General features: G+C 34.7%; 2 protein-coding genes across 2 annotated transcripts; both read left to right on the forward strand.

Annotated features, from left to right (window-relative positions):
- Positions 1-4,094: 4,094 nt before the first annotated feature.
- Positions 4,095-8,308, forward strand: LOC120354258 (maintenance of mitochondrial morphology protein 1-like). Its single transcript, XM_039441141.1, has 3 exons — positions 4,095-4,326; positions 4,863-6,044; positions 8,094-8,308. The coding sequence occupies exons 1-3, from the start codon at positions 4,302-4,304 to the stop codon at positions 8,306-8,308; spliced, it is 1,422 nt and encodes a 473-aa protein (XP_039297075.1). The 5' UTR covers positions 4,095-4,301.
- A 484-nt stretch (positions 8,309-8,792) lies between these two features.
- On the forward strand, positions 8,793-20,308 carry LOC111059883 (GATA zinc finger domain-containing protein 14). Its single transcript, XM_039440486.1, has 7 exons — positions 8,793-9,161; positions 10,759-11,092; positions 11,123-12,162; positions 12,415-12,959; positions 15,259-15,518; positions 16,985-17,231; positions 19,949-20,308. The coding sequence occupies exons 1-7, from the start codon at positions 9,142-9,144 to the stop codon at positions 20,215-20,217; spliced, it is 2,715 nt and encodes a 904-aa protein (XP_039296420.1). The 5' UTR covers positions 8,793-9,141; the 3' UTR covers positions 20,218-20,308.
- The last annotated feature ends 1,006 nt before the right edge of the window (positions 20,309-21,314 follow it).

The raw sequence follows: 21,314 nt of genomic DNA on the forward strand, positions 1-21,314 counted from the left end.
ACCAGACACCGACATTCTATTTATTTACTTATCAATAAGTACAAAATAACTTATCATTAAGGCTGTCCGGTACACCTTTTTATTTTTATTTAAATTTGATAATCTTTTTCAATATAATTGTTAAGATCATTATAAGAGTGAGAAAAAGGTGCAACTGAAATTTTCAAGTGGTCTAATAAGCGAGTTATGGGTTGTTGAAGTGCTAACTCCGTTTTCTTTCCAGATCATAAACGGTTTCGACTATATATTATTAGAGCTTTTCTTAAAAATTCAAAAAATGTATCTTTCCAAACTAAAATATTTTATTCCCCATATCGTTTATAAATAAAAAAGTAAAATTTTTTGTAAATTTGATAACTTGTTGATTTTGGCATCAATCGCGAAAAGACGCATATTAGAACAAAGCCAATGTATACTGAATGTTTTAAAAAACTCCAATGGAAAATTCAAAACCGTTTATGATCTGGAAAGAGAACGGAGTTTAGCACTTCAACAACCCATAACTTATTTATTTATTTATTTATAAGGTTAGCAAAAAATACAAGAATCGGAAAAGAAAAAACAGGCTATTGCCTAAAACTTCTTCAATTTCCTAATTTAGTTTTAAATTGTCCAAATATTATAGGTTATGTCCATTCAAATTTCTACACCAAATCACAATCTAAAATATAAATTAGAATAAAACAAACAATTTTGAATTTGGATGGATTAATAATAAAAGTTTCTTAAAAACATGAAACAAACTATAAATTCACAAAATAAAGAATAAAAACACTTAAATTTTGAGCTCGAAAATATCACATTCGCCATAACTCGCTTATTAGACAACTTAAAAATTTCAGTTGCCACTTTTTCTCACTCTTATAATGATCGTAACAATTATATTGAAAAAGATTATCCAATTTAAATAAAAATAAAAAGGTGTACCGTACAGCATTAAAATGATAATGGAAGAGTGACATCCTATTTATATATTCATCGATAAGTACAAATTAACTTATCATTAAAATGATAATTATTTACTTATCAATAATTATTATTTAACGAAAATCCTAAATAAATGCTGCAAATCACCCCGAAGACCTCTGCTACTGCAGACATTGACAACAGGGTTAACAGCTAGAACCTGTTAACGGGGTGATTTGCAGCATTTATTTAGGATTTTCGTTAAATAATAATTATATATTAATTAGCATTTGAATAAATGCATTCTCTATTTAATTCCATCTGTAACTTATCAATAACTACAAAAAATCGAATCATTAAAATGATAATGGGAGAGCGACATTCTATTTTTTTATTCATCAATAAATCTGTCTGTTCAATAAAAATACTAAGAAATTGTCAAAAACCACAGATTCATTGATACTTAGAAAGACCGGTTTCGGTTGTTACACCATTTTCAATCTCTGGTAAACTAAGATTGTCAGACTGGATAAACTGGAGTTTAACAGAGATTGACAATGGTGTAACAACCGAAATTGGCTTCTCTAAGTATCAATAAATCTGTGGTTTTAGACAATTTCTCAGTATTCTCAACTACACAAAAATTTGTATGTTTGGTTCTTCAAAATTATTTCTTTAGTGAATATTCCCTATTTTAGTGATGATAAATGTAATTTTTCTTCTATGTTTGGCTTTGAAGCATCTAAATTTAAAAATCTACTTTGTGAAAATAATCAAGTACTCGAAATGTTGTGAAGTGAACAACTACAAGACTTAACCTATTTCGGACTATGTGTAAGCTTATCTAAATTTGGGAGAGGAATAGCACATGGTTACAAGTTCATTTTTTCTCTCCCTATCATTTTGATGATGTACTTAGGCTCAACTCACACTTAGGCGACTGAGGTGGAGAAGAGACTGGACTCTAGTGGAGAGCATGTGTTTCCAAATGGTGACACTCAGACCAGTCGATTCTAGTCTCCGCGACGTCACCATTTGAAAACACATGCTCTCCACTAGAGTCGAGTCTCTTCTCCACCTCAATCGCCTAAGTGTCAGTTGAGCCTTACAAATGTTACAGTCGTTGGAAAATTATACGTGGGGAGGCATGTTACGGGAAATATAGTCTGTATCATGTAATGATACGTTAAATATAGACTGTATCATCTTTACTATAATAAAGGAAAGAACTGGCTTCTTTCCTTTATTATACGACGTGACGTCGCGGAGACTAGAATCGACTGGTCTGAGTGTCACCATTTGGAAACACATGCTCTCCACTTGAGTCCAGTCTCTTCTCCACCTCAGTCGCCTAAGTGTCAGTTGTAACTAAAGAGGACCTTACTATATAAAAACACTTCATTCAAATGGTCTACTTTTAAAATTAATAAAACAATATAAAAAATCTTAAAGCACCATTTATTTTAAAAAAAAACTTTAAAATAGTTTAACTATTTATAGTGTTGTTGAACTATTTTAAAGTTTTTTTTTTAAATAAAGTGTGCTTTAAGATTTTTTATATTGTTTTATTAACCTTACTATACGGTATGTATCAATTTATGATAACTGTTGATTATTTTTGAAACACTCTGTAAGCCCTATTTATTGAATAGTGTAAGTTGACGAGAATGTTAAGTTTGTAACTTATATGTGTTGATTATTTGCTATGCATATTCTAAGTTGGAAAGTGTGATTATACAATATAATGTTATATTATATGAGTCAGTATTTTTATTGAGAAATATTTTCTGTTTCAAAAAAAATTGAAATTAAAAATGTTGAAGGCTATTGGTGTTTCATTTTAAGCATAGAAAAATCAATTCCATGAGAACCAATCAGAGAAGGCTTTCTATAAAAGACGGCTTTTCTGATTGGTTCTCGTGAAGTTAATCACGGTTAAATCTTAACGGGCTTTCGTGCAACCGGCACTAAATTTGTTGACCGAACGTAGTGAGGTCTATGTTTCAACTCGATTTGCTTTTGTCTGTCTGTATGTAACGCGATTACGGCCAAACTGGTTGATAGAATTCGATGAGATCAGGCAGGAATATTCCTTTTTCAACTGCGAGTCGATGTATTGATGTATTTTTTGAAATTTTGCATTTTAAGGATAATATATTAAAAGAAAAGGAATTCCTCCATACTCTGATATCACTATTATCATCTACTTTGAAGATAGGATCAATCAGACTATAGAATTATTCATAATCAATCAGCTGACAAGTGGATTATTCATTGCATGCATTACACAGATGTCTGGCCGTGTCTTTTTCTATAAGGTAGGGTTTCAATATTTTGTATAATGGGTGCCCATCAGTATCAATATTCTCACATTTGAAAAAAAAATTAATAGGTGAAAATGAAATAAAAAATGATTACATGAACTGAATAATGCCGGAGAAATTACTAGTAGTTCTGTGAACAGTAGACCTCACGCAGTATTCTCATCCACAAGTACCTGATTGAATCTATAGGCCTTATGGAAATACAGCAATAGACTGGCTTCTCCACACATCTGTGTAATCACTTGTCAGCTGATTTATGATGAATAATTCTATAGTCTGATTTTCTACTCTAATATTGGCGTATGAAGGAGGCTCCTTTTTCTTTTTATATTATCCTTGAAATTCAAAATTTCCAAAAACCTTGTATATACGTCGACGCGCAATTAAAAAAGGAACATACCTGTCAAATTTCATGAAAATCTATTACCGCGTTCCGCCGTAAATGCGCAACATTTAAACATTAAGAGAAAGCCAAACCGTCGACTTGAATCTTAGACCTCACTTCGCTCTGTCAATAATATTCTTGATTGAAAAAAATTAATTTTAAAATAGTTGAGAAATACTTTTATCAGATGGAAAGATTTCACGAAACTGGATAAATCATCATTATGGGATACAAATTCAAACGTGAACTGAGTTTATTAACATCTTGAGTTATTGATCTTGGAGAAAACAAATAACAGTTTTTAAGAATAAATTATGATTCAACTGTGAATATATTATGATTCAAGTGAATCAACTAGAACAGGTGACATCAGATACTTGTGGATGAGAAACTGCGTGAGGTCTACTGTTCACAGAACTACTAGTAATTATCAGCTGGTATTTTCCAATAATATGTTACAGTGAACGTTGAAAGTGTTCATCTTCATTTTTTGTTTTGTGAATAAAAACAGAGGTTTGGGGAAAGTTATAAATGTAAACAGGTTATAAAGCTGCTTAAATTCATTCGGCCAAATCACTTGTAAATAGAAAATGTTTCAAAATAGATTCCACAGCTTCAAGTTCTTTAATAATGTTTAGAGATTTGTTTATGCTGAAATTATATTATGAAGTGTACGGTGAAGTACTATGGAAAACCCTGCGATCTTTAACGGTAAGTCAACCACCTTTAAATATTTAACTGTTATAGTAAGTTTCAGGCCCGGTTGCACAAAACCCGGTTAAATTTTAATCGTGATTAGTTTACGAGAACCTATTAGGGAAGGCGTTTTTGTAATGACTGATTATTGATTATATTAAACGAGAATAAACAGTAAATATTACATTAATAAACGTGTATCAGCTACTGTCTATAGAAGGCATTGACAAGACAGAAGATCGGCAACGTTGTTCTGCTATCTTTCTCCACTGCCATTATAACTTGAACCTCATTATAGATATGGCTGTTACAACTGTGTCAATGCTGGTAAACTTATAGATTACAAATTTTGAAATGTCAACTTTTAGTTTCAGGTAGGTTTCGGTATTTTCATGAAATAATTGATGGAACATAGTTTATCCTCTCTTTAAAATTCTGTTCTCGAAATACACATTGTTGGAATTTGAGTGTCAAATATTGTCAATTAAATATTTCTTCATTTTGAGTGATTTTATGACATTCATATCAATGAAGTTCATGCAATTTTACAGGTGAAACCCCTCATCAACCTGTAAAACTAAATTCTGAAACAAGCACAACGGGTCAGCAACTCTGTGGTAAAAGACCTTCAACCCCTCGCCAGCAGCCATCTTGTCCCACAAGCTCCGCCCACCAGCCGCCATCTTGTCTCATAAACTTGGCCCATCAGCCGACATCTAGCCTCACTAGCTCTGCATCTAATCCCTCAGGCTCCACCAACCAGCCGGCAACTTGTCCCACAAACTCTGCCTATCAGCCACCATCTTATCCCTCAGGCTCCACACACCAGCCGTCAAGCTCCGCCCATCAGCCGCCATCTTGTCCCTCAAGCTCCGCCCACTCGCAGCAGCCATTATCTTGTAAGACACCAGTCACCACCGGTGCACTGATTTTCGGCGGAGACCGAAAATGGTTGCAACAGATCACAAAACGTAGCCATCAGCTGGCCAACTCCGAATACAAGGGCGGTCTTAAAAGTAACGAGATTGAATTCAACTTTATGGTTGAGTCGAAACTGAATCGATGGATGGCCAGGTTGAGGAGTGGTAATCTAAAGGAGGAACAGAAGGAGGAGGAGGAGGAAGAGGAGGAGGAGGAGGAGGATGATGAGGTGGAGAGTGGAGGAGATTCGGAGAAGAATAGTGGAGAAGGAGGAGTAAGTGGAAGACGGGAAGGTGTTGGAGGGGGAAGAGGAGAAGGACAGGGAGGAAGAGGTAGTGAGGAAGAAAGTGAAAGAGGAGGAGGAGGTGGAAGAGTTTGGGAAGGAATGAGGGGAAAACAAATAGATGAGGAAGAAGAAGAAGAAGAAGAACTGGGGGAAGAAGAAGAAGGAGAAGGAGAAGGGAGTAATGAAGGTTTGGTAAATGGTAGAAACAGATCTGGAAAAGGAGGAGGAGGAGGAGGAGGAGGGGGAAGCCAACAAAAGCTGGCAGAAGAAATAGGTAGAAGAGGTGGTATAAGTGTGATAGGAGGAGAAAGAGGAAGTGTGAGAGGAGGAGATGGAAAGGAAGTGGTTTTAAGGGCTGGTGGAGGAGGAAGAGAAGAAGAAGAGGAAGAAGGAAGAAGTGGGAAGAGGCAACGGTTGGACAAAATTGAGGAGCTGGATGAGAATGACGAAACAGGTCAAAAAGGAAAATATGATGAGAATTTTGGCAAAAAGGAACAGTATTTACAGACTGAGGTGCATCTTATACGTGAGTTAACATTTTAATGCATACAAATTCTAATTTTTTTAAATTTCATTCCAATCAAAAATATTCATTTTTATTGTTGACTAGCAGGTAACCCGTGCTTCGCAAGGGTCTAATTAGAAACTTGAAAAACCTAAAGCTTGACTATGTTTAAAGCTTGGCTCAGCTCGGCTGAGCTTTAGTGTTTACGAGTTTGTGTTTCTTGAATAGTTCCAAATTTCTTAAATAACTCAATATTATTCGTTAAAAGTGGTAATTGAGTGGAATATTTATAATTAATTTATCAATTTAAGCCATCTTAATTCAAAATTTATAGTTTTAATGTTTATTTTGAACCAAACTTTTATAAAAATTGTACACGTGAAATTCTAACCTTATCTTGGACTTTGTCATCTATAATTTTGGAAGAAAATAGCACAAGGAATACCTTATTATTTTATCTACCAATGTTATTACATTAGTGCTATTTGCATTGTAAATAAATAAATAAATGTAGTGTGATATCTTGAAGGATTAAAAATAATCCACGATTTATGACAACTGGAAACTTGACCGACTGAAATCTTGAAGAATTTGAAATAGACCTATAACCTTGGTGAATTAAGAATCTATCTGTAAAATGTCAAGTTGATGAGTTGAGTAGTTGAGACGTGATGATGCGTCATTCGTGAATTTCCTATCCCCTACCTGTATAAGCCAGTTCTTTCCTTTATCACATTGAAGATAGATAACAATATGATACAGTATCGACACAGTAAGATACAGTATCATCTCAACTTGATACACAACATCATAATTTGATACAAAACTTCCAAACTTTGAATGAATCCTACAAACCCTGGGTATCTTCTTATGCTATCACCATAAACGATACAGTATCAACACAATAAGATACAGAATCATCTCAACTTGATACACAACACCATAGTTTGATACAAAACTTCCAAACTTTGAATGAATTCTACAAAACACGGCATATCTTCTTATGCTATAACCATAAACGATACAGTATCAACACAATATGATACAGTATCATCTCAATTTGATACACGACACCATTATTTGTTACACAATATGATACAGTATCATATCAACTTCATACACAACACCATTATTTGATACAAAACTTCCTAACTTTGAATGATCCTGCAAACGTTCAAACCATGTCATATCGTCTTCTGCTATCACCATAAACGATACAGTATCAACACAATATGATACAGTATCATCACAACTTGATACACGACGCCATTATTTGATACAAAACTTCCTAACTTTGAATGAATCCTGCAAACGTTCAAACCATGGCATATCGTCTTCTGCTATCACCATAAACGATACAGTATCAACACAATAAGATACAGTATCATTTGAACTTGGTACACAACACCATAATTTGATACAAAACTTCCTAACTTTGAATGAATCCTGCAAACGTTCAAACAATGGCATATCGTCTTCTGCTATCACCATAAACGATACAGTATCAACACAATAAGATACAGTATCATCACAACTTGATACACGACGCCATTATTTGATACATAACTTCCTAACTTTGAATGAATCCTGCAAACGTTCAAACCATGGCATATCGTCTTCTGCTATCACCATAAACGATATAGTATCAACACAATATGATACAGTATAAACACAATAAGATACAGTATCATCTGAACTTGGTACACAACACCATAATTTTAAACAAAACTTCCTAACTTTGAATGAATCCTGCAAACGTTCAAACCATGGCATATCGTCTTCTGCTATCACCATAAACGATACAGTATCAACACAATAAGATACAGTATCATCTGAACTTGGTACACAACACCATAATTTGAAACAAAACTTCCTAATTTTGAAACGTTCAAACCATGGCATATCGTCTTCTGCTATCACCATAAACGATACAGTATCAACACAATAAGATACAGTATAAACATAATATGATACCGTATCATCTCAACTTGATACACTACACCATAATTTGATACAAAATCTCTCATGCTATCAGCCTCTATTCTTTGATTTCGGTTCTTATTGTTTCAGAGATGGATCTGGAGAGAAATTTGACAAGGAAGCCAGCCATATTGCATTTAAATGAGAACAACAGAGATATCAATATGTTGAAGTACCTGTGTGAGAGAGACAAAGAACTTAAGAGAGCAAAGAGATGCGTTTTATGCACTTTAAGCGATTCCGATGAGACGATAAATGGCGTAGAAATGGACGGAGAATCATGTAATCATGTGAAACCTGAGTGAGTATCGGCCTCATTCAAAATTTTGTAGTCTTGTATCAAATTATGGTGTTATGTATCACATCGATAAGATACTGTATCATATTTGTTGATACTGTATCATTTATGGTGATACCATAGAGAAGCCAGTCTATTGCTGTATTTCCATAAGGTCTATTAGTTTCAATCAGGTACTTGTGGATGAGAATACTGTGCGAGGTCTACTGTTCACAGAACTACTAGTTTGATAACAAAACTTGCACACTTTGAATTAATTCTAGACTTATTTTTCTTTTAGGCTCAACTCGCACTTATGCGACTCAGGTGGAGAAGAGACTGGACTCTAGTGGAGAGCATGTGTTTTGAAATGGTGACGTCGCGGAGACTAGAATCGACTGGTCTAAGTGTCACCATTTGGAAACACATGCTCTCCACTAGAGTCCAGTCTCTTCTCCACCTGAGTCGCGTGAGTGTGAGTTGAGCCTAAAACTCCCATTTTTCAGATGCCATAATCACAATTTGAACCAACATCGAGTCGATAATCTACAAAAATCCAACAACAGAATCACCTACAAAGAACTGACTTGTAAAAGCCAGAATACAGTCGAGGGAATTTTGGATAAAGCAAAAAATATTTGCACTCACCCAAACTGTAAGACATGCATTCATCTGCCGGCCAAAAATTCGTCAAATCAGCAGAATCTGGAACAGAAATTGAAGAAAAGTTGTGAAAAACCAACGAAAATACCGAAGAAAATTGGGTCAAGTTGTAAGGAAAAAGGGAAAAATTCGACATTGAAGAAAAATTGTGATCAAACGTACAGTGTCTATGAAGTCAGTACAAACTTGGTAGCTCCTATGGGTGTGGATATAAAAAGGTATATTTTATATCGTTTATAATAATTCTTAACCATTTATATTTCAGTAATTATATATTCTAGTACTCATCCTCATCCTATACTATTAAAAACGAGCAACTTCTGTTTTTATGTTTATATGTTTGTATTTCACCGGATCTTGAAAACGGCTCGATCAATTCTCACAAAATTCATAACATAGTATGTTTATAATATAAAGATTCGATTGCACTTGGTCTCATCCCTTGTAAAACTCGCTGAATGACATTAAAAGGATAATTATTAATCATCCTTGAAAAAACAGCTTATAATAATTATTTCGTCGTCTGTTAGTGATGGAAGTGAGTGAGCGAGTTCATGTGTGTGGGGCTGTGTCAAAATGATGACTCCACTGTTGAAATTTTGTAATCATTCAATCAGGTACTTAGTGCCGGTTGCAAAAAAGCCAGGTTATTTTCAATCCTGATTAATTCCAGTAGATCCATCTTTTTTAAATGGTCTTCTCTGATTTGGTTCACGTGAAGTTAATCGGGATTAAAATCTGACCGGCTTTTGTGCAACTGGGCCTTTGTGAGGGAAATTTTTGCCTTCCCTTTGGGAATTAATCTCAATTTACTGTGATTAGATAGAACATTTCTGTATGAATGTTATTATAATTTCTTCTTTCGTAATACATTTTTTATGTATTTGTACTCCAGAGCGAAGCTCGGTTCCCGATATTACAACTGGAATAGAATAGGATATGTTTCTATTCCGCAGAAAAACAGATAAATTACAACAATAGTAAAAATAGAAGTTATTTATAAAACTTAACACTTATTTTTTTCGGACATTTCATTATTTATCAAAATTTGGGAACAGAATAGTTTTGGGCTATGCCTGTTGTTCTATCCCGATCATATTCATATGATTTGTAATTATATCAACAAATAAATAATGAAACTAAGTGCCTGTTGCACAAAAGCCGGTTAAATTTTAATCGTGATTGATTTCACAACAACTATTTACAACAACAACTACTTATTTGGTAGAGAGTTAGTGGGGAGGATATTTTTAATATTCTTCCCAAAGAATGGACATTGATATGTCCAAAGCTCCGCCAATTTATGTAGATGCATAACAATATGATTATTATCTATAGTTATTATATTACAAATTGCTTTTTCATATAATATACAGTTCAATAGTTATTTTCTTAGTCTACATTATGTAAATTCATCTATAACTTTGCTGTATTGTAAGCTATTGTATACAAGTGTATAAGCCAGTATATATTGTAATCTACATAAATAAAGTACTCAATCAATCAATCAATCAATCAACAACCAATCAGAGACGACCTTTTTGAAAAGACGGCTTCTCTGATCGGTTCTCATGAGATTGATCAGGATTAAAATTAACTAAAAAAGCACAATAAATAACCACACAGTCAGCTTGAAAATGTGACCGGTATGGTCACGAAACCATAGTCCTGTACCAAATAGAACTGTGTAGAATTTGAAAACATAATTATGTGTGTTTTATTTCATTATGGAACGGTTCCACATGATTGACAGTGACTGAGTCGAATTTTTACACGAATAATAAATTAACAAATTTGTAATTATGTTGTTTTCAGTGATGACTGGAATGAAGCTTCTACCACAAAAACACAGAGAAACATTGACAAAATTAACAAAATGAAAGACATAGATCAACAAAAATTGGGGGATTCCCAAAATTCTACACAGACCTCGAAAAACAAGCATGAACAATTTTTCGAAGATTTTAGCAGTGGAGACTGTTTGAAAGAAAACTCGAAATTTCCCCCAAAAAATTCGGGGGTTCACAAAGTGCAAAATTGCGACAGAGGGGATGAAATAGAGAAGAAAAATGTTTTGTACGATGAAAACAGAAATTTTGACAACAAAAATTCTGACAACAGAAATTTTGACAACAAAAATTCTGACAACATAAATTTTGACTACAAAAATTCTGACAACAGAAATTTTGACTACAAAAATTGTGGTTTTGATTATAATGAACAAATATCGAAAGACAGAGACCATGGTTTTCAAGATAACAATGATTCTAAGAAGAACACTAAAAACAAAAATGAGGGTTTTATTAGTGGTAGAAATAACTCTAACCACAAAAACCAGGAGTATTGTGAATGTAGGAAAAATTTACACCCAGAAGACGACAATGGAACCGATTTTTACAACAAAATCGAACTAGGAGAGTATTTACACAACAAAAAACATGAAATTTGCGACGATAAAAATGTAATACACGATAAAAGAATTGGAATCTTTGATGATAAAAGTTCAATACATGATAAGAACCATGAAGCTTTCAATAATAAAAAACAAATGCATGACAAACAACATGGAATCTCTGATAATAAAAATCGAAAACCCAATAAAAAACATGAAATGTCTGATAAAAGTTTAGATTCCAACAGTCTACACCACCACAGTAATAAATCTGATATTTCGAAAAACAACCCCAAATTGTCCCAGAATCCTAGATCAGTCACTCCTCAAAATTTAAGTGACATCAGTGACAACTGTCTCCGTTTCAGTAGTGACAGTGACGGTCTCTCGGCGGGGAGACGAGATGTGTCACTAAGTGATAAAAATATCAACAGTGACTACATTCAAGGACGAGATCTGTCACTAAGTGATAAAAATACAGGAAGTAAGAGAGACAGCGAGAATGTACCTGCAACACTAAGTGACAGAGGTAGAAAAGGAAATGGAGGACGTAGTGACGATTTGAGAGTTAGTGACGATAAGTTTGTGGGTGAGAGAAAGAGAGATATGTCGCTTAGTGATGGTTTGAAGTTGGAGAAAAGGAGGGGGGAAGGACCAGTTAACAAGAAGCCGTCAGTCAGTGATAAGAGGAAAAGAGATAAATCACTTATAAACAAAAAACAGTCACTTAGTGACCAGTTTGATAATGAGAAAATCAAAGAGAAATTACTTATCAACAAGAAACAGTCACTTAGTGATAACTTTGACTATGAGAGAAGCAGTGATAGGTCAATTATTGACAAGAAAAAGTTAATTAGTGACAACTTTGACTATGAGAGAGGCGGAGATACGTCACTTATCAACAAAAATAAGTCACTTAGTGACAACTTTGACTATGAAAGACAGAGAGATAAGTCAATCACCAACAAGAAACAATTAATAAGTGACCAGTTTGACAATGAAATTATCAGAGATACGTCACTTATCAACAAAAATAAGTCACTCAATGACAACTTTGACTTTGAGAAAAGCAGAGATAGGTCAATTATTGACAATAAACAGTCACTGAAAGATCAGATTGACTATGAGAAAAACAGAGATACGTCACTTATCAACAAAAATTCATCACTTAGTGACAACTTTGACTATGAAAAACAAGGAGATACGTCACTTATCAACAAAAATGTATCACTTACTGATCAGTTTCACAATGAAGTGATCAGAGATAAGTCACTTATCAACAAAAAATCATCACTTAGTGACAACTTTGACTATGAAAAACACAGAGACACGTCACTAATAAACACAGTTCTATCACTGAGTGACGATCTAGATTTCTCCAGAAGGCAGGAGATAATCCAGGACTATCATACTGCAACTTGTTCCAGTGTGTCGTTTGGTTTTAGCTGCAGTAAGGGGTGCTATGGACGGAAGGAGTATTGGAAACAGGAATATGAAGACGGTACTTGTTCACAGTCTTCAAAAACTGACGGTAGATGTCGTTGTGATGAAGAGGAGGAGGAAGATGGGGAGGAGGAGGAGAGGGAGAAAGAGAGGGGGAAGGAGAGGAGTGAGAGAGGTGATGGTGAGTACCCCCCAAAAATATAGAATTTTTAATGAGTGATTTTTATTTTGATTAAATTTTCTTCCTGGAGACTCTATACAGAGTGACATAATGCATCTTACAATCTCTATGCCTCTACCATAAAGAAAATAAAGCATAAGAAGGTATTTCAAGATTAGGTTCATGTTTCAAATTTCACTGTTAACTCAAACCGATTACTGTCGACTACTGTATATAATTAGTGTGTTGTTGGGAGTGTGAGAAGGGCACAGTATTAGAGACTACCAGCGTCACATAGCTTCACCAAAAACAACTACATACTAGGACTATCGGCTTCAGTTAACACTCACATTGCAACATAGACACCCTATACACTGTCTATATTAGTGTGTTGTTGGAGTGTAAGAGTGTAAGAAGGGCACAGTATGAGAGACTACCAGAGTCACATAGCTTCACCAAAAACAACTACATACTAGGACTATCGGCTTCAGTTAACACTCACATTTGCAATATAGACACCCTATACACTGTCTATATTAGTGTGTTGTTGGGAGTGTAAGAGTGTAAGAAGGCACAGTATGAGAGACTACCAGCGTCACATAGCTTCACCAAAAACAACTACATACTAGGACTATCGGCTTCAGTTACACTCACATTTGCAACATAGCCACCCTATACACTGTCTATATTAGTGTGTTGTTGGAGTGTAAGAGTGTAAGAAGGCACAGTATGAGAGACTACCAGCGGCACATAGCTTCACCAAAAACACTACTAGGACTATCGGCTTCAGTTAACACTCACATTTGCAATATAGACACCCTATACACTGTCTATTATTAGTGTGTTGTTGGGAGTGTGAGAAGGGCACAGTATTAGAGACTACCAGCGTCACATAGCTTCACCAAAAACAACTACTAGGACTATCGGCTTCAGTTAACACTCACATTTGCAACATAGACACCCTATACACTGTCTATTATTAGTGTGTTGTTGGGAGTGTAAGAGTGTAAGAAGGGCACAGTATGAGAGACTACCAGCATCACATACTTTCACCAAAAACAACTACTAGGACTATCGGCTTCAGTTAACACTCACATTTGCAACATAGACACCCTATACACTGTCTATTATTAGTGTGTTGTTGGGAGTGTAAGAGTGTAAGAAGGGCACAGTATGAGAGACTACCAGCGGCACATAGCTTCACCAAAAACAACTACTAGGACTATCGGCTTCAGTTAACACTCAACATTTGCAACATAGACACCCTATACACTGTCTATTATTAGTGTGTTGTTGGGAGTGTAAGAGTGTAAGAAGGGCACAGTATGAGAGACTACCAGCGTCACATAGCTTCACCAAAAACAACTACTAGGACTATCGGCTTCAGTTAACACTCACATTTGCAACATAGACACCCTATACACTGTCTATTATTAGTGTGTTGTTGGGAGTGTAAGAAGGGCACAGTATGAGAGACTACCAGCGTCACATAGCTTCACCAAAAACAACTACTAGGACTATCGGCTTCAGTTAACACTTACATTTGCAACACAAACGCCCTATACCATGGGATATCACCACTAATGATACAGTATCAACACAATATGACACAGTATCATCTCAAATTGATACACAACACAATAATTTGATACAAAACTTCCAAACATTGAATGAATTTTACAAACCACGGGATATCTTCTTATGCTATCTTTTCTCTATTACATCACCATAAAGTAAAAAGTAAATTCGTATGGCTTTTGTTGGTGGGGAGTCCCTTGCGGGAAGGTTCCACTACCTGAATATATAATTTAAGCTGTCAATGAGCCTTACGACTGTCATACTTGAGCCGGGACCGACAGTTTAACGTCACTATAAATGATACAGTATCACCACACATGATTATAACGTGGACCTCACTATAGAACAACAACAACCACAACATGATACAGTAGCAACACAATATGATACAGTATCAACACACATGATACACTATCAACACAATATGATACAGTATCATTACAATATGATACAGTATCTCAACACATGATAGCGTATCACCTTATAATGTGGACCTCACTATAGAACAACAACAACCACGACATGATACAGTAGCAACACAATATGATACAGTATCAACACACATGATACAGTATCAACACAATATGATACAGTATCAATACAATATGATACAGTATCTCAACACATGATACAATATCACCACAAATTGATACAGTATCATCTCAACTTGATACACAACACCATAATTTGATACAAAATTTCCAAACTCAATGTATTTACAATTATTTCGTTTTCTATTCAGCTCCCCACAAAGTACCGTCGGATACAAACCAGTCGCTCTGGGAACAGCAGAAGTTGCGACCGGGTACAGTGCGCCGACGCAAGAAACAGATAGGCATCGGGGTGCGCTTCTCCTACTATGTGCCTAATCGCTTTTGCCCGCGTTCCGGGAGAGTGGATGCGGCGCACAAACCGGTGCAGGAGTACTGCAGGTGTGCCGAAAAGAAAGCGCCACCGATAGAAGCGCCATCAGCGCATACTAAGAGTGGTAGTGGTGATTTGGTGAGTGGTTTATTATTATTTATGGTTCTTTTTTATTTTTCAGACTTCTTCTTCTTCTTCTTCTTCTTCTTCTCCTTCTTCTTCTTCTTCTTCCTCATCCTCCTCACCTTCTTCCTCTTCCTCGTCACCTTCCTCTTTCTCCTCTCCTTCATCCTTTTCATCCTCTTCTTCTCCCCCTTCCTCGTCTGCTTACTCATCCTCCTCTCCTTTTTCATCTTCTTCTCCTTCTCCTTCTTCTCGTTTTTGGTAGAGAGTTAGTGGGGAGGATATTTTTAATATTCTTTCCGAAGAATGGACATTGATATGTCCAAAGCTCCGCCAATTTATGTAGATGCATAACAATATAATTATCTATAGTTATTATTATTACAAATTGCTTTTTCATATCATATACAGTTCAATAATTATTTTCTTAGTCTATATTATGTAAATTCATCTATAATTTTGCTGTATTGTAAGCTATTGTATATAAGTGTATAAGCCAGTATATATTGTAATCTACATAAATAAAGTACTCAATCAATCAATCAATCATCTTCTTCCTCCTCTCCTTCTTCCTCTTCTTTGTCCAACTCTTCTCCTTCTTCTTACTTTACTCTCTTTTCTCTACTCCTTCTTCTTCTTTTTCTTCATCAAACTATTCCTCTTCTACCTCATTTTCTTCTCCATCTTCCTCTTCTCCTCCCTTTTTCATTTCCTCTTCCGTATTCTTTCTCTCCGTCCTCTTTTTCCTCTTCCTCTCCCTTCTACTCTTCCTCTTCCTCTTCTATCTTTTCTATCTCTTCATCCTCTTCTCTTTCCCCTATCTCTTCTAAGCTCTTTTTTTCTTCTATTTCTCCTTTATCTTCTGTCTTTCCTTCTATTTTTCTTCTCCTCCTTCTACATCTTCTCATTCTCCCTCTCCTCCACCTGTCTTCTCCTTATTGTTCATCTTCTCCTTCTCCTTCTTCTTGTTTTTGGTAGAGAGTTAGTGGGGAGGATATTTTTAATATTCTTTCCGAAGAATGGACATTGATATGTCCAAAGCTCCGCCAATTTATGTAGATGCATAACAATATAATTATCTATAGTTATTATATTACAAATTACTTTTTCATATCATATACAGTTCAATAATTATTTTCTTAGTCTATATTATGTAAATTCATCTATAATTTTGCTGTATTGTAAGCTATTGTATATAAGTGTATAAGCCAGTATATATTGTAATCTACATAAGTAAAGTACTCAATCAATCTCCTCCACCTGTCTTCTCCTTATTGTTCTTCTTCTCTTTCTCCTTTTCCTTTTCCTGTCCTCTTCTTCTTCTTGTTCTTCATCTTCTTCTCTTTCTCTTGTATTCTTCTTTTTCATCTTCTCCTATCCTATATGATAAAAATATGAAGCTCTATGTGATTTTTATATTATGTGCAACATAGTTCCAACAATTTTTCTCATCAATAATTGTTAATAATTTTCTGTTAAAGTCATCACAACGCCCGTCAACATCGGACGACGACAAAGCACCGCGACGAAAATCGGTGACACTTTTGCCCGACAAAGCGGACCAATTGGACGCCGACAATGACGCCTATCTGAGAATAGTCGATCAAAACAAGAAGGTCTCTGATTGGCTGGAGCCAGACACGTCATCCAAGGCAGCAACCAATGAGACAGAAACGATATCTTTTTTGAACGCTAAGGATCCCATTCCATCTCAGATGGGGTTTGAAGGTAGAGTTTTCTATAGTTGGGTCCACGTTATAATGACAGTATTTGATTAACATTGGTGTTGCTATCCTTGTCTATCATTCCACAAAGCAGATAGCTCTATCCTGTTTTGTATCAAATTATGGTGTTGTATATCAAGTTGAGATGATACTGTATCATATTGTCAAACACTAATTGCTATAGTGAGGTCCACGTTATAATGGCAGTATTTGATTAACATTGGTGTTGCTATCCTTGTCTATCATTCCACAAAACAGATAGCTCTATCCTGTTTTGTATCAAATTATGGTGTTGTATATCAAGTTGAGATGATACTGTATCATATTGTCAAACACTAATTGCTATAGTGAGGTCCACGTTATAATGGCAGTATTTGATTAACATTGGTGTTGCTATCCTTGTCTATCATTCCACAAAGCAGATAGCTCTAGCCTGTTTCTTATCAAATTATGGTATTGTATATCATGTTGAGATGATACTGTATCATATTGTGTTGATACTGTATCATGTTATGGTTGTTCTTGTTCAATAGTGAGGTCCACGTTATAATTGCAGTATTTGATTAACATTGGTGTTGCTATCCTTGTCTATCATTCCACAAAGCAGATAGCTCTATCCTGTTTTGTATCAAATTATGGTATTGTATATCAAGTTGAGATGACACTGTATCATATTGTGTTGATACTGTATCATGTTGTGGTTGTTCTTGTTCTATAGTGAGGTCCACGTTATAATGGCAGTATTTGATTAACATTGGTGTTGCTATCCTTGTCTATCATTCCACAAAGCAGATAGCTCTAACCTGTTCTGTATCAAATTATGGTGTTGTATATCATGTTGAGATGATACTGTATCATATTTTGTTGATACTGTATCATATTGTCGGTATGTTGAACACTAATTGCCATAGTGAGGTCCTCGTTATAATGACAGTAGCCTATTCGATTGACAATAATGTTGCTATCCTTGTCTATCATTCCGCAAAGCAGATAGCACTATCCTATACCAGCTCTGCATTGTTGCCAGATCGTTGATCCATAATATAATTGATTATCACTAGTAGTTCTGTGAACAGTAGACCTCACGCAGTATTCTCATGCACAAGTACCTGATTGAAACTATAGACCTTATGGAAATACAGCAATAGACTGGCTTCTCCACACATCTGTGTAATCACTTGTCAGCTGATTTATGATGAATAATTAGTCTATAGTCTGACTTTTACTCTAATATTGGCGTATGAAGGAGGCTCCTTTTTCCTTTTATATTATCCTTGAAACGCAAAATTTCCAAAAACCTTGTATATACGTTGACGCGCAATTTAAAAAGGAACATACCTGTTAAATTTCATGAAAATCTATTACCGCGTTTCGCCGTAAATGCGCAACATATAAACATTTAAACATTAAGAGAAATGCCAAACCGTCGACTTGAATCTTGGATCTCACTTCGCTCGGTCAGTAATGGCAGTATTTGATTAACATTGGTGTTGCTATCCTTGTCTATCAGCCTTGTCTATCATCTTCAATATCGGGGCACCGAGCTTCGCTCTTTACTTTTATTTATTGATAAACAGAACACAATTCTCTAAAATTATCGTGTTTATATCTCACAGCTGGCTATACGTCATCTTATGAATTTCGGGGATGCAATATTTTGATTTTTCACATACTCACTCGCTCACTCACTTTTTTACTATCCACAGCTGTCTCAGCCAAGGATGAATTATCCTTTTAATGTCGTTCAGCGAGTTTTCTCTAGGATGAGACCTAGTGCAATCGAATTTTTATATCATAAACCTACTATGTTCCAAATTTCGTGGAAATCGTTTGAGCCGTTTTCGAGATCCGTTAAACATAAATAACCAGATATCAAAATAGCCAGATATAAAAATAACCGTCTTAGCTAAAAAGTCTTAGCTGTTTTTCCAAGGATGAATAATTATTATCCTTTTAATGTCGTTCAGCAGGTTTTCTCAAGGATGAGACCTAGTGCAATCGAATCTTTATATCATAAACCTACTATGTTCCAAATTTCATGAAAATCGTTAAAGCCGTTTTCGAGATCCATTAAACATGAATAACCAGATATCAAAATGGCCAGATATAAAAATAACCAGAAATAAAAGTAACCAGATATATAAATACAGAAATTGCTCGCTTAATATAATAGGATATTCAGAAAAATTGTGATTTTCTAAAGTAGACTGTAGTGTAGTCAAAAATAGTTCAAAAAATTATTAAACTTATTTATTTTATGATTTTCTTGTTTAAAAATAACCAGATATATAAATACAGAGATTGCTCGCTTGATATGATAGGATATTCAGAAAAATTTTGTTTTTCTAAAGTAGACTGTAGTGTAGTCGAAAATAGTTCAAAAAATAATTAAACTTATCCATTTTATGATTTTCTTTGTTTAAAAATAACCAGATATATAAATACAGAAATTGCTTGCTTGATATAATAGGATATTCAGAAAAATTGTGTTTTTCTAAAGTAGACTGTAGTGTAGTCAAAAATAGTTCAAAAAATAATTAAACTTATTTATTTTATGATTTTCTTTGTTTAAAAATAACCAGATAATTACAGAAATCGCTCGCTTGATATAATAGGATATTCAGAAAAATTGTGTTTTTCTAAAGTAGACTGTAGTGTAGTCAAAAATAGTTCAAAAAATAATTAAACTTATTAATTTTATGATTTTCTTTGTTTGTTCAGGATCCATGGTAGCAGAAGAGGAAGATGCCATCCAGAAAAAACCAAAATACACTCTAGCCAGGAGTCGAAGTGACCCTGACGTCATCTATATTCGAAAGACAGTCTGTGACTGCTGTGAAGGGGCAAATGAATGCATCAAAATCTACAAAAAACACAACGATTTCGAGGTGCATGGTAGTTATATGGAGTTACCCAACTGTGAACCGGTTGATAAAGATGTGTTTGAGAGTATTTTCGAGTACTTGAACCCTTGTCGATATCTGAATTAAAGGGAATACGACAGAGAATTATGTGAGATGTGTTTTTTTGATTACTTGGATCCTTGTCGATATCTGAATAAAAGGAAATTTGAAGGAGACATATGTGAAACATATTTTTTAGAGTAGCCTACTTGAATCCTTGTCAATATCTGAGTTAAAAGAAATTCGAAGGAGACATATGTGAGATGTATTTTTTGGAGTAGCCTACTTGAATCCTTGTCGATATCTGAGTTAAAAGAAATTCGAAGGAGACATATGTGAGATGTGTATTTTCGAGTAGCCTATTTGAATCCTTGTCGATATCTGAATAAAAGGAAATTTGACGGAGAAATATTATTTGTATAAATATTTATTTGTCCCAGGCTGACAAATAATTTTTGAATAGTAGTGCTCATCGAATTTCCATCTAGCTGTTTACCCTGTTGTCAATATTTGCAGTAGCAGAAGTCTTTGGGGTGAATTGCAGCATTTAATTGGGATTTTCGTTTGATAATAATTATTAATTCATTAGTATTTGAATAATTGCAATATCTCAGTCATTTCCATCTGTTGAGATGCATTTTTTCGAGTACTTGAACCCTTGTAGATATCTGAATTAAAGGGAATTCGGAGGAGAAATATGTGAGATATATTTTTTAGAGTAGCCTACTTGAATCCTTGTTGATATCTGAGTTAAAGGGAATTCGGAGGAGAAATATTGATTGATTGAGTACTTTATTTATGTAGATTACAATATATACTGGCTTATACACTTATATACAATAGCTTACAATACAGCAAAATTATAGATGAATTTACATAATAAAGACTAAGAAAATAATTATTGAACTGTATATGATATGAAAAAGCAATTTGTAATATAATAACTATAGATAATAATTATATTGTTATGCATCTACATAAATTGGCGGAGCTTTGGACATATCAATGTCCATTCTTCGGAAAGAATATTAAAAAAATCCTCCCCACCAACTCTCTACAAATATGTGAGATGTGTTTTTTCGATTACTTGGATCTTTGTCAAAATCTGAGTTAAAGGGAATTTGAGGGAGAAATATATGTGAGATGTGTTTTTTCGATTACTTGTATCTTTGTCAGTATCTAAG

This window comes from Nilaparvata lugens, chromosome 14, assembly GCF_014356525.2.
Source record: "Nilaparvata lugens isolate BPH chromosome 14, ASM1435652v1, whole genome shotgun sequence".
Taxonomy (NCBI): Eukaryota; Metazoa; Arthropoda; class Insecta; order Hemiptera; family Delphacidae; genus Nilaparvata; species Nilaparvata lugens.

Excerpts from the sequence above, each read along its gene's own strand:
- LOC120354258 (XM_039441141.1), top strand. The coding sequence starts at position 4,302 with ATGGAAAACCCTGCGATCTTTAACG. Across the intron at positions 4,327-4,862 it reads AAACCCTGCGATCTTTAACG|GTGAAACCCCTCATCAACCT; the intron begins GTAAGTCAACCA and ends GCAATTTTACAG. Across the intron at positions 6,045-8,093 it reads GACTGAGGTGCATCTTATAC|AGATGGATCTGGAGAGAAAT; the intron begins GTGAGTTAACAT and ends TTATTGTTTCAG.
- LOC111059883 (XM_039440486.1), top strand. The coding sequence starts at position 9,142 with ATGGGTGTGGATATAAAAAG. Across the intron at positions 15,519-16,984 it reads AGAGTGGTAGTGGTGATTTG|TCATCACAACGCCCGTCAAC; the intron begins GTGAGTGGTTTA and ends TTTCTGTTAAAG. Across the intron at positions 17,232-19,948 it reads ATCTCAGATGGGGTTTGAAG|GATCCATGGTAGCAGAAGAG; the intron begins GTAGAGTTTTCT and ends TTGTTTGTTCAG.